The sequence below is a fragment of the Strigops habroptila genome, chromosome 1, assembly GCF_004027225.2.
Source record: "Strigops habroptila isolate Jane chromosome 1, bStrHab1.2.pri, whole genome shotgun sequence".
NCBI classification, from domain to species: domain Eukaryota; kingdom Metazoa; phylum Chordata; class Aves; order Psittaciformes; family Psittacidae; genus Strigops; species Strigops habroptila.
The window spans coordinates 120,252,056-120,264,168 of NC_044277.2; the positions used below are offsets into that span (position 1 = coordinate 120,252,056).

A 12,113-nucleotide genomic window follows, 5' to 3' on the forward strand; every position below is an offset into this window, starting at 1 on the left:
GATTTACTATAACTAGATTTTTCTAAATCTTCAGATTAGTTTAGTTTATGTCATTACAGGCAGGGTTTTTTTCACTTAAATAAATTGTATATTTTGCTAATTATTTCCTTTAAGCTTTTTAAATATATCCCTTTGCAATGAAAAATTATCTAAACTCCCAAATTCACTTTATTATATATTTCTTTTAAAATTAAACTGAACACATATAAGTTAGGTAAGTAGTGAGTTTTGGAGGTCAACTCTTCATCACATTTTCAGAAAATCTGATAGATGCAGCTGCTGAAGTTCCACCAATTTCTGAAAATGAGCGAAGAAATGTTAAATCACACTGAAATGTTTGGAAAAATCCCCTCTATACCCACATCAAAGATTTTTAGTGGGTATATGCTTCATTTATAGAGTTGAAAAAGTGTTTAGAAAATCTCAAAGTACAAGTTCCTTATAAAGTTACCAGAAGCAGCTATCTATCTTAGAATATAAAAGATTTGCTGAATATCTGAATAGACCTGCTAGTGTTTTTCTTTGAATTCATATGTTCTGTAAGGCTGATTCTAGTCAGCACTGGTGGTTTTGATAGTAAATAAATCAGGAATAGGTTTATGACTCCTTAAAGTTGCAGCTCTCTCTCTGTCCCATTAGTTCCACCAGGTTTGTACTCTGAAAGTCATGTAGGACCTGCTAAAAGCATTGCACTTCTCAGGTCTCAGCATTCTAGTAGCAAATGGAAGAGCCTGTAATTGAAAATGCTGCAGTAATTGCCTAAGTGTGAAAAATATGAAGATGTATTTATTTGCAGAAGTTAGGAGCTGTCCTCTGTAAATCAGCTGAGAATGACAGTATTTACTGATTTTCAAGAAGAAAAAAATCCTTTGCAATAGATAACTGTGTAATTCCTCACTGTAGATTCCACACCGGCAGAAACTGCACAAAGTTTTCAAGGTGGAGAATGGCAGAACATGTGTAAGGTAACTGAAAACATTCTATATTGCTTGCTATTGCAGCTGAATAAAATTACTTGCTTTTTATTCTGTCTCCACAGCTAAATTCCCTAGTAAATTCTTTGTGTAAAACCACAAAGTCTTCTCCAGGGAAAAAAAGGAGCATATTCAGAGAAAAGTTCATTAATTCAACCATCCTGATGTTCAGTTTTATATCCTAGTATCAGGACATTTGTGTGGCACTCAAGTTTCACACTGGACCCAAGTACTCTGATTACTTAGAATTATAGAATCAACTAGGTTGGAAAAGACCTTTAAGATTATCAAGTCCAACCATTACCCCAGGACTGCCAAGACCACCGCTAAACCATGTCACTTCCTGCATTGTCACCTGCCCACTGAGTTTTAGAAATCTTTTAAAATCTTTTGCTGTAGCTGCAGAAGATATAAGGGCATAAAAAATATGTGCAGTTAACCCAAGAATTTGTGAATGAGGAAAAGTAGTGAGAAAAAATGAGCACTCAAAACATCCACGCTGTCTCTATCCATCCATCCATGTGCAGGTTCTGACCACCCAGAGATGTTCTATACCAGCCCAGAGTGTTCTGCAGATTTTCTTAAAAAAAAAAGTTATTTACACATGCTCACATGAGACATCCAAGGAAAATATGAGTTACAGATTGAAATCTAGTTTGCCTAATTTAAGCACATAACACACTTTTAAGCCTCTTAACCCTACTGTCCTGGTCAAGGTTCTCCCAGGTATGTCTATATCTTTCTCAAACTGTGGGAACCAAAACTCCCTCAAAAGCTACATCCACACTTTGATCCACCCCAATAAGTAGGCCTAGCCTCTCAGGCCCAGTGTTGCAGAAAAACCTGTCAGCCATCCTGCACCCCAGGGAACAGGTTATGTCCATACTTGAAATAGGTCTCCTCAGATCTGTGTGGTACCCTTAGTTATAATTGTTATATTCAGTTTTCTTTCAGTTTGTCTGAAAAAGTGTGAATGCTGTGTTAAAGCACTGCATGGGTAGTTCTTTTGTGCCATGGTGCTGCATGTGTTTTTATGGCATGCAATTGTTGCTTGCCTTGGGTAAGGCCATAAGATGGGGATGTCTGGGGGAGTGGTTTGGTGGTGGTTGGAATACTACACAGGGCATCGAGAGCTTGTTGGTCTCATCCTTGCTGTCTGTAGAGTATGGTCCCTGAACTGAATGTTATTCTAGAACTGCACTCATTTCTATCTCTAAGGGAACTAGCAAGTTTACTCTGAAATGAAAGCCTGAGAATGAACTATCCTACATGTAGTGGGGATGATGGAGAGCCAGGTTCCATGAGCCAAGTTATTTGCTGGTAGATGTACACATAGTATTTTACAGCTGACATTTCACCAATACTGAATCAAGCGGAAACATTACCCTCAGTATCTTACATATAGCACTACTATTAACATGTCAGAATGTGATTTGCCTCGACTTTCATTGTTGACTTTCATTTAATTTCTTTTCCACTCTAACCTCCTGGACCTTTTCCCTTGCATTTGTGTTTACTCAGCTATTCACAAACTAGTGTTGGTGAGTGTGATTTCCTCCTCCAAAGTGCAGCACTTGACACACATCTTAAGTTTTATCTTCCTGATTTCAGACCATATCTCAAGATTGTTCAGTAATTTTGAATCCTGGTCCTGGTCCCTAAAGCATCTGTATGCCCTGTGCTGTTGATTAGTATCATTCACAGATTTCATACATAATCACAGTTCATTTTGTCATCTAAGTCACTAATGAAAATGTACTTCAAATTCTTAGACATAGAATATAATTCTGTAGCTTATTCATGTGCTTATATTTGTCCTTGTTCTCCTTTGACCTCTAGTTTGAGAATCCCCAAGAGGCACCTCAGTAGTTGCACCAGTATTTAATACTTGCACGCAAATCTAATCTGGTTCACAGAATTATATTTAAGTTATCAAACTCTAACAATTCTGATTGCTTATGTCCCCAAAGGGGCAGCAGTCTGTCACTTAGAGGACTGCATTAATGTGAGATAGCTGTTCTGTTTCTAATTTTGCATTCCAGTTTAGAAATAGGTGACCAAAAATGGGCTAATGATGTTATATTTTTCTCGTGTTTTATTTATAAGCACTATACTTTTACTCCACTATATTTGTAGAAATCCATGGGTTTATAGAAAACTCCCTCTGAAAGTTTTACTGGACTAAGTGACCTACTTTTCACCTTAGTCCATTTGAACATAGCAGATATATTTACTGTAAGTTACTGAGGCAGGCAATATGGTACTGTTTTGTCTACATCAGCATACTTTAATGGCCATACAGTCTATTAAATATCTCTTACAGAGTCTGGATTTAATAAATGATTTCTAATTGACTAGGTGTCAGTAACAACATTCTAGAAAACTCGGTTACATGGGATTTTTCATTGATTTTCCCTATATTAGACAATTCAGTGTCAGATACCATTAATTGCATTTTCGCAATAAGAAGCATACTGTACAAGCAGCTGCTAAGTGAAAGCACTTCCAGCCTAACATGCAATAGAAGTATTCTTTTGAAATTAATCCAAGATATAAAGAATTATTACAGTTATGTGCCTCTGTGGGTCAAAGTGATGCGAATTTAATTACAATCTATAATATGGAACCATTTTGCAGGCTTATACAGTTAGCGTTCAGCAACATAGAAGGTGGTTAACCCATGGTTTCTAGGAGTTCTTACCTATGATGACTGCCTCATCCCTGACAACAGCTTGCACTTACTGCTGTCCTTGGCTCAAATACAGAACTGCTAACTTATGCTATCTTACAAATATACACGTTTACTCAGGCTATATGTCATTAGTAAGTAGCGTATGATTCAGAATACAGTTTATGAGACTGTGATACACATATTCATTACCATTGGTGGTCCCCCGCTCAAAATACATTGGAGCATCTTTCCTGCTTTCATTTATTTGCATTGGCATAGTCAGGCATTCACAATCACGTATGTTTTCTACAGATGTAATTCTACAGGTTTTCTTTCATGTGATCACATTTATTATGCCAGAATTGACCACCGGTCTCTATAGTCCTAGAGAAATGATATTAGCAGTCTGGATGTGAAAATTCATTTGACTATGCACAATTTACTGTACTGGTAGTTCTTATGCCTTTCTAGGGAAAGAAAAATCCATGACCTTTCCAAAGTATGTGATGTAGCATTCAATTTTCCTGCATCTGATCGATAAATAAGCAGGAAGTAATATCTTTTGTCATGGTAGACAAACATAATTAAGCAATAAGGCAATGGAGGTAGTTGTGATTATCTTAGGATGCACCTGGGAGCTGCATTGTTGCTATTTAAAACATCTTTATGCTAAGAGAACTGTATTAATTTCTGCTGAGAAAGATAAAGTTGGCAGTTCAGAATGCTCACGAGCAGCAGTTTCAGTTGTGCTTCACAAGAGTAATATGGTGTCTTCACCCCAAACAATTAGGCTTCTCCTTCAGCGGAAGCAAAGATAGAGCAGGCTGTAAACATTTAATGGACAGTTCAGACCTGGGGAAAAAAAATTAAAAGGCACAACCAAAAAACCAATTATGCTTGGGCAGGCTTACAAAGAAGTGCAAAACTTATATTTTTACCGGTTTAGAAATAAAATAAGTCATCCTCAACGCTTGATTTCCAGGGAAGACATCTCTGCATAATTAATACTATTGCATCCACATTCTAATTTATGCATTTTAATTATGCCAAAGACCTGGTGAATAATTAACGCTAACAAAACAACAGGTCTGAAATATAAGATGAAAGGTATCACTTTTTAATAAGCTTTTTAGATTTAAATAACTAATGAAAGGTATTTAACTATTTGATTGAGAGAATATTTCCCTCAATATAATCAAATACTAACAACCATTATTGAGCAGCTTCTCAAGTGGAGAAATGTCAGCTCGGGCTACCTGTTTTCACAACTGGCTAATCTGAGTACACCACAGTATGCTAACCCACTGAGCCATATGCATGCAGGAAAGAGATTTATTTGGATGTTTGCCCTGTGGAAGGGACTGACGTGTCATTGGCATCATCTGTAAGATGTAAAATCAAAATTCCAGACACAAAATTCCTCTTTGACCTCCTGTCTTCAAGCAGGTCAGTTCATGCAAGTTTCATGGGGAGATTTAGAATTGAATATAAAGAAATACATTATAGAATTTATTATCTCTGTGTTCAGCAATCTAAGAATTGAAGATGTAGGCCATGTTACTAATTTAGAGCCTTGCTGTGGTTGATGGAGAGAGCGCATCTGGAGAGTTTCATCTCATACTAAAAGAGGTTTTTGAAATAGATGGGATTAATAACCATTTGGCACTGGCTATCACTTTTCTATTTCTTACAGAGGAAGCTTAGGATACTGTCCTAGACTATACACCTAAATTCTAGACAGTCTAGTTTAGGTGAAGTTAATCTCACTAGCAATGGCAGCCTGTAAACTACTGTGTGAGAGAGACCTCACACTGACCTGAGGGCAATAAAGTCCAAGGCAGAGCAGGACTGGCAGCACAGGACTGTCCAAAGCTCATTGTGTCACATTGGCAACCAGCTCCTCTGCTGCTTGGTTAAGTCTCAGACTCAAAACATGTGACACTCATTAAGAAAGTCCTTTTGTCTCTGAGAGGCTCAAAATGTGCATTTGTGTTCATCTGCTATACCCAAAGGCTTGCCTCGGCCCTGGAGTGTTTCCTGGAGCAATGCTGTGCAGCATGATGTGCTAAGAGCATGGTGTCGTAGATGTGCAGTATGTTTTGGGTTTGGTGTGCTCTGAGGTTGTCACGCAAAAGGTGCTGAAGGTATGTAGACAGTAGACAGCACTGACTACATAGCATGGAAAGCCTGGTGGCATAAAGTACCCATTTCTTCAGGTGAATAAAATGGTACAGCAAATGATCAATTACTGCAATTCCTGGCAATATATTACATACACTCAAGTAATATCAACTTGTCAATATGAATATAAATGAACAGCTCTTACCAACTTTTTGTTCATTTTTTCCATGTCAGAAGTTTTCTTTTTAAACCCTGATGTAAAAAATTTAAGAAAGTGTTGTAATAATAACAGTATAATGAAGGACTTGTGAAAGAAATGATTGACAAAGGCTGCTGCCAATTTTGAATATGAGGCCCCTTATTTATGTGCATTATTTGGACCTCAGTAATTTCTGCCTCCTATGTTTTAAGTTTTCTCTTTTTACCTAAAATCATGTATTGAAATCAAAATACTTGAGTCTGCAGAGCACTCACCTGAGTCACCAGGAAGATGTGAAGGAGGACTATGTAGGAACTAATTATGTTTTGCCTGTTTTCAGCTGTTTGCCTTATCCTGGACATGACCTAGTGTTCTTGTCAGTGGTTGTGATCTGTGCTGGGTAGGCGACAGTTGTATTCAGTTTGGGTGGGCTGAACGGCATGCCCCCTCATGCAGATGTGGGGATGGGCCAGGGTGGCAACACAAAAGGTTTTTGCTGAGGTGACTCTGCTCCAGGGAAGTCTCAGCCAGCCATAGCCAGCTGCTGCCTGGCCCTGCTGAACATTTCACCGAAGGTAGAAAGCAGAACACAAAAGAAAATCTGCCTTAGTATCAGACTAAACCCAGATTCTTTCTTCTGAGCAATAGTACCTGAAAGAGCAGACAGGCATTGGAGCAAACTGGGAGTGCTGTAACTGTTAACAGACTAACCCTGGTGACTTATGTGTTCTTAACTGCTCAGCTTTCCTGCCCAGGAGCTAAGCAGTGTCCTGACAGTATTCCTCTGCACTCCATTCACTCTACTTATCTTTCTGCACTACATACACAAGTAGTAAGAAAAATTATTCAAGAAATTGGATTTTATTAAATCCAATTTAAGACCAAAATCTCCTTAGCATGTATAGGAAGGAGCCTGGTGATCTAGCAGTCCTAGTCAGTCTAGTAGTTTTCATGTTGATGGCAAAGTATCTCCTGAAGCACAAGCTCATGATCTCCAGCAAAGTGTCTCCCTCTGCTTCTGCCTCTGCAGGACTATGCTGAGAAGGAGAAAGCTGCAGCCAAGGCTCTGGAGGATGTGAAAGCTAACTTCTACTGTGAGCTATGTGACAAGCAGTACCACAAACACCAGGAATTTGACAACCACATCAATTCTTATGACCACGCTCACAAGCAGGTAAACCTGACAAATGTCCATGCATGTTCAGCAGCCCACCTTCCTTCTCATTGATTGCGGGAGGTTTCTAAATTCACAAGTCGGAGACAATTCATCATTTGATGTTTTCAACTTTAACATGCTATTTTTCGTTAAAATAAAATGTAAAATATTCATTGTTTTAATCTTCACCACAATTTCTCTTAAGCCCTTCTGACTGAAAGATCTCCATCTGTATTTTTAGACAGGTGTTCAATACCAATATTCACACTGAATTTGATATATTTAAATGTGGAATTACGAGTAAACTAGAGGGACGGGGAGGGATCACTTCCTCAAAAATCCAGGTCCCTCTTTTGGATGCAGAGGGCATGTGACCATGCTGTTTCAAGCTGTTCCTGCTGTTTCAAGGGCAGAAGAACTGTTTATTTTTTTTTTAAAAAGCATATGTTTCTGAAGTTGAAATCTATTTCTCATCATGTTTCTCAGGGTGGAATAAGTTTTTCCTTGCATGCAGAACACAATACAAAATAATAGCTACTATTGAACAACAAGGTATTGGATTCCTGAGAAAAGATAATACGTGCTAATTGTGTTTGATTTTGTATGAATTTTATCAGGTCCATATGTGGTAGGTATATTCTACCCATATATGCCTATTAAACTATCCTGCATCCTAGTTTTACTCCAATTTTAGCAAAAACCCATATTTCAATTAGCATTATGGAAGGAAATATAATTAATTTGCATAAACAATTCAGAATTCAAAAAAAATGGTTTGCAAAGTTCAGGAATGAATGTTTCTGAACCTCTGATGTGACAGGTCTTATATGATAAGCTAACAGATAGGAAGTTAGAACATGTAAGTAGATTCCATAGATGTATTCTCCTGTGTCTCTAGTCGTGCTTACATTGCACAGCTCAATTTCTCACGTATTATGTGCATTCCAGTTGCCAGAGTATTAGTGTCTTTTGGGTGATCACACTTCTGGGTTCATGGGGGTCAGGAGCTACCTTACAAATGTGAATCTTTTAGAAGCTGCAAGTATTAGTGGAAGAGTACTAGAAATAAAAAACGTTGAGTAAAACCAACAGCGATAAAGGTAAAACTCCTTACTCTCTCTCTGCAAGCAATCGTGTTGTCTTTTGCAGCATTATAGAGGATGTAAATCAGCCTGGAATTCCCTGTGTGCATCTATCACAGCACTGCATTAACAAACTGCTGAGTGTATGCTCAACCATCCTGCTGAACCATCCTGCTGAATTCAAGCATCCTAGATTCAGCTCTCCATGTGTATTAAGGGGACTCTTTAGGCCCATCAGTCCCAAACCACAGCTAGATTCATCTAATGTATTTATGCGTTAAATCAAATGCAATTCCTTGCATCACCATTTCATTAACTAATCTATAAAAATTGTTATAATAATACAAAACAAATGCCTTTCCAGATCCTAAACATGTGACTCTCATCCTTATAAATCCTCATTTTCTGCACAATGAATTTTTTTCACCCTTCAGCTGGTTTTTTTTGTCTCATCAGAAATGCATCTAAACTCAAATGGATCCATTTGTGCCCTTTCCTCTTCACACAGTTCCCCTGCAAGAGCAGCTTATGCAAAATAAAACAGCCTGCTTGATGGGCCTTCTATGACTGAGTTGTTGGGCAGGGGAGGTTTCGTCAGCTTTATGTCTTAAAAGGGAAAGTTTAAGCAATAAAATTTTTTAATTTTTAGGTAAATTTAGTGCTTTAAAAGTTGCCAGACATAGTACTGGGAAATTCTAAAATTCTACATGGAAATGCACGATGCATACAGAATATCAACTGGCAGTACAAGCTCACCCCATCCTGCCCTTTCAGATGTAGTTCAGAAGCTCAGTTAACACAGGATTAGCTAGCTACCCTCCTGATGTGACAAGGTAATTCAGTCTCATCTCCCTTCTCACTTTCTGACTGCTCAGCCAAGTCTGGAACCAGCGTTAGTTTGCCTCTAGGAATAATGTGGATGTGCCCTTTTCTCTGACTTTTATGGGTAGAAGAGTCTTTATCCTTCTTTTATCAGAGTAATCTTCAAAGAAAACAAGTTAATTTATGGTTTCCTGTGGGTTTAGTTAGCTTAGTTTCAAAATGTTTGTTCTGGGAGGGATAGCAGCCACCAGAAAAGCTTCTTTCTTCTCTTTCTTCCAAGGTATGTTTTCTGTTTCCCAGCAGAAATTTGAGGGTACCTTTAGTCATATGCACGGATATGTTCTAAATATTGTTCTTGTAATGGGGACTAAATTAAAATGAGAGACTCTTTACATTTCAGTAACAATACAGTGTAGTCCTCCCATGTGAATTCCTATTTAAATGCTACTGCTTTGGAATTTGTACTAAAGTGACAATGCACTTTAGAGAAGATGTAAAGGCAGAAAAAATGATATTGCACGGAGTACTTTGTCACAAGTCTTTAGTTTCTTTTTCAGAGGAAACAGATCTTATTCAAAGAATTTTGACTCTAATCTCCCAATATTATGGTTTTATAAAATTATTTTTGCGATCCATTTTCTTATCTATGATTTCAACCAATTGTTAAAGCAGAAAGCAGAGTCTTGGACCTAGCAGTTGGCACACCAGCCACTGCCTTCCCTGTCCTCAGAGGACTGCAAAATGTTATGACGACAATCTGTTCTTGCTTGCATAAATGGCCTTTCTGCTGTGTTAGAAATATGCAGAGATACTTTCTCTCTCTGCCTGCTACATACATTCATACTTACATATATAAAAATGTTATTTAGGTATATGTACGTATATACACATGTATACATACAAAGAAAACATTGACAGAACACCAGAGATCTCCCCTGCCTATGTCTTCATAATCTTCTAACACTGTAATGATCCTGAAGGTGTCTAATATTATTTATATATTCTTGAGTAATATTGTCTGTGTATCAAGCAGCTTTTATTTCTTTGGTTGTCTTGACACCATTAGTCTTCATTAATGTTGCCAACATCTTTCCTGACACACTACTCTATATAGTTTTTCACTGATATAACCTATTATTGGAAATTAATTTTTTTCAGTGCAAGGCTGGATAAAGTGAACTCAGAAAATCTGTTTGAGTGGAAGGCTGCACTCCCACCCAGATGTACCTGAGTTCTCTGTTGTAAAGCCTGATATTTGACAAGGCTGGGGCACCACTGTGGGTGACTTTCCTGGGAACATCTAATCTTTCATCACCATACAGCCCTGTGCATAAATGTCTCATTGGCCCAGCACATACCAGCTAACCGACTTGAAATCCACAGCTTTTTTGCTGTGTGTTTTTCCTTTCCTATGGAATCTACGGCCTTATAAAGTCCTGGACAGCAATTCACAAGCAGTAACACATTTGATAAATCTGCAGTATCTCTCATCAAGCATCAAGGTGAACGATGCTTACCATCACTTGCTTGCCATGTTCTCTGCAACAGAAGTTAACTGCATCGGAACTGATTATGTTGGCTCTGTCAAAAATGTCTGAACACTGAAAATGAAAAAGGTCCTGGTGTGAATTTGTTAAAAAGTGATTAGTATATAAACAATATAGGTGGCTGCCTGAAAATTTAGTATTTGTGGATGTATGTTACATGCTAACCTGAAAATGAGATTTTTTTTAACAGGGTTGTTAAGTTACATTCATCTATAAAAAGAAACTGAACTTGAGCAGAGATGTTTATTTGGTCAATGTTATTAAATGGAATCTTTTAATACCTCCAGGTCATGCATACCATTCTTCTATTCAGTTAATGTCAAAGTAGTTGGAGCTCAATTTTTGTGTAAATAATCCTTAGCAATCAGCAGGGCTTTTAGATGTCAGCAAAGGAGAAAATCACAAATCTGTTCCATGTACTGCAATATAATAAATGTGATGATAATAATAGTAATAATACAAATGAGCAGTGAAGAAAAACAAGACTGTATTGCCATCTTGGGGTTTCTGATGACAAAACAGGTCTTTTAGTTTTGTTGTCAAAATTTAGTTGTACAGTTAAATATACCACATTCTCTCCTATGAAAAAAAAATCTAAATTTTAGTAGGTGAACAGAACTTTTAGTCAACACTAGTTCACGTGCATATACTAAGGATATATACCTATATCTTAGTATTAAAATCCATGCATAGTAGTACTTGGGTATATTTTTTGCATGAAAGTCTGATTTAGTGTGTACAGCTGTGGGCACTTGGGGTTAAGCCTTTATGATACTTGTGGATTTAAACTCTAATGCAGGCAGAGATTTAGCTCCTGTTAAACATCAAAGCTAGCAAATGTGCTTACATTTTAGCTAGCATTGCCTCTACCACCTAGAAAATGCACAGATAAGTGAACACAGAGAAAGCTCCAGGAATGAGTGTAATGCTGAGATCTTGTTTGTTCATATTTGGGGTGGTTTCTACAGCAACTGCATGTTTATTGGAGGAAAAGTAAGTCACATTTTTTGGTTCTAAGGTGTACCTCTCCTATTGCCCAAACAATTTTCATTTGGAGGAAAGGAAACTGGTCTGTCAATATCTGAGAGATTTCACCTTGTGATCTGGGCAAACACAGGAACACCAAGAAACCTTCTTCTGCACAAAGTATCATATATTTAGCTGTAAGAACACTAACCAAACTATTCAAACAGAAAGAGCTACACCAGCATGAAGTCCACTACAGTGTGTGCATGTGTAGTCCCTGCTTTTTTTCTTTGCTATATATATGGACCCACTGTCCTGCTTATACTCCCACATCGACAAGGCTAACATCCTTCCCTGCAGCCCCTGCTTTTGTTTTAATGCTTCAGGACACTGGCTGTTAAGTAGGGCCTGCTTTTTTAGGGCCAGGTTTTGCACATGAGGTCTGTACTCCTTGTGGCCTCCTCAGAAAATAACCTGAATGGCAAAAGACCTCAGCATTTCTTGCTCTCAGTTCATCTCTACTTAAGAGGTGCCGTCTGCAGCCATCAGCATTCTGCTCCTGTAAACTCAAAAGA

At 37.9% G+C, this 12,113-nt stretch overlaps 1 protein-coding gene across 1 annotated transcript in view; it reads left to right on the forward strand.

The window, feature by feature from the left end:
- The window catches only part of ZNF804B (zinc finger protein 804B), a 221,897-nt gene that overhangs the window by 181,231 nt on the left and 28,553 nt on the right, over positions 1 to 12,113 (forward strand). Inside the window, exon 3 of the mRNA XM_030484259.1 lies at positions 6,996 to 7,139. Within this exon, the coding sequence (XP_030340119.1) occupies positions 6,996 to 7,139 (144 nt within the window). The remainder of the gene's footprint in view (positions 1 to 6,995; positions 7,140 to 12,113) is intronic.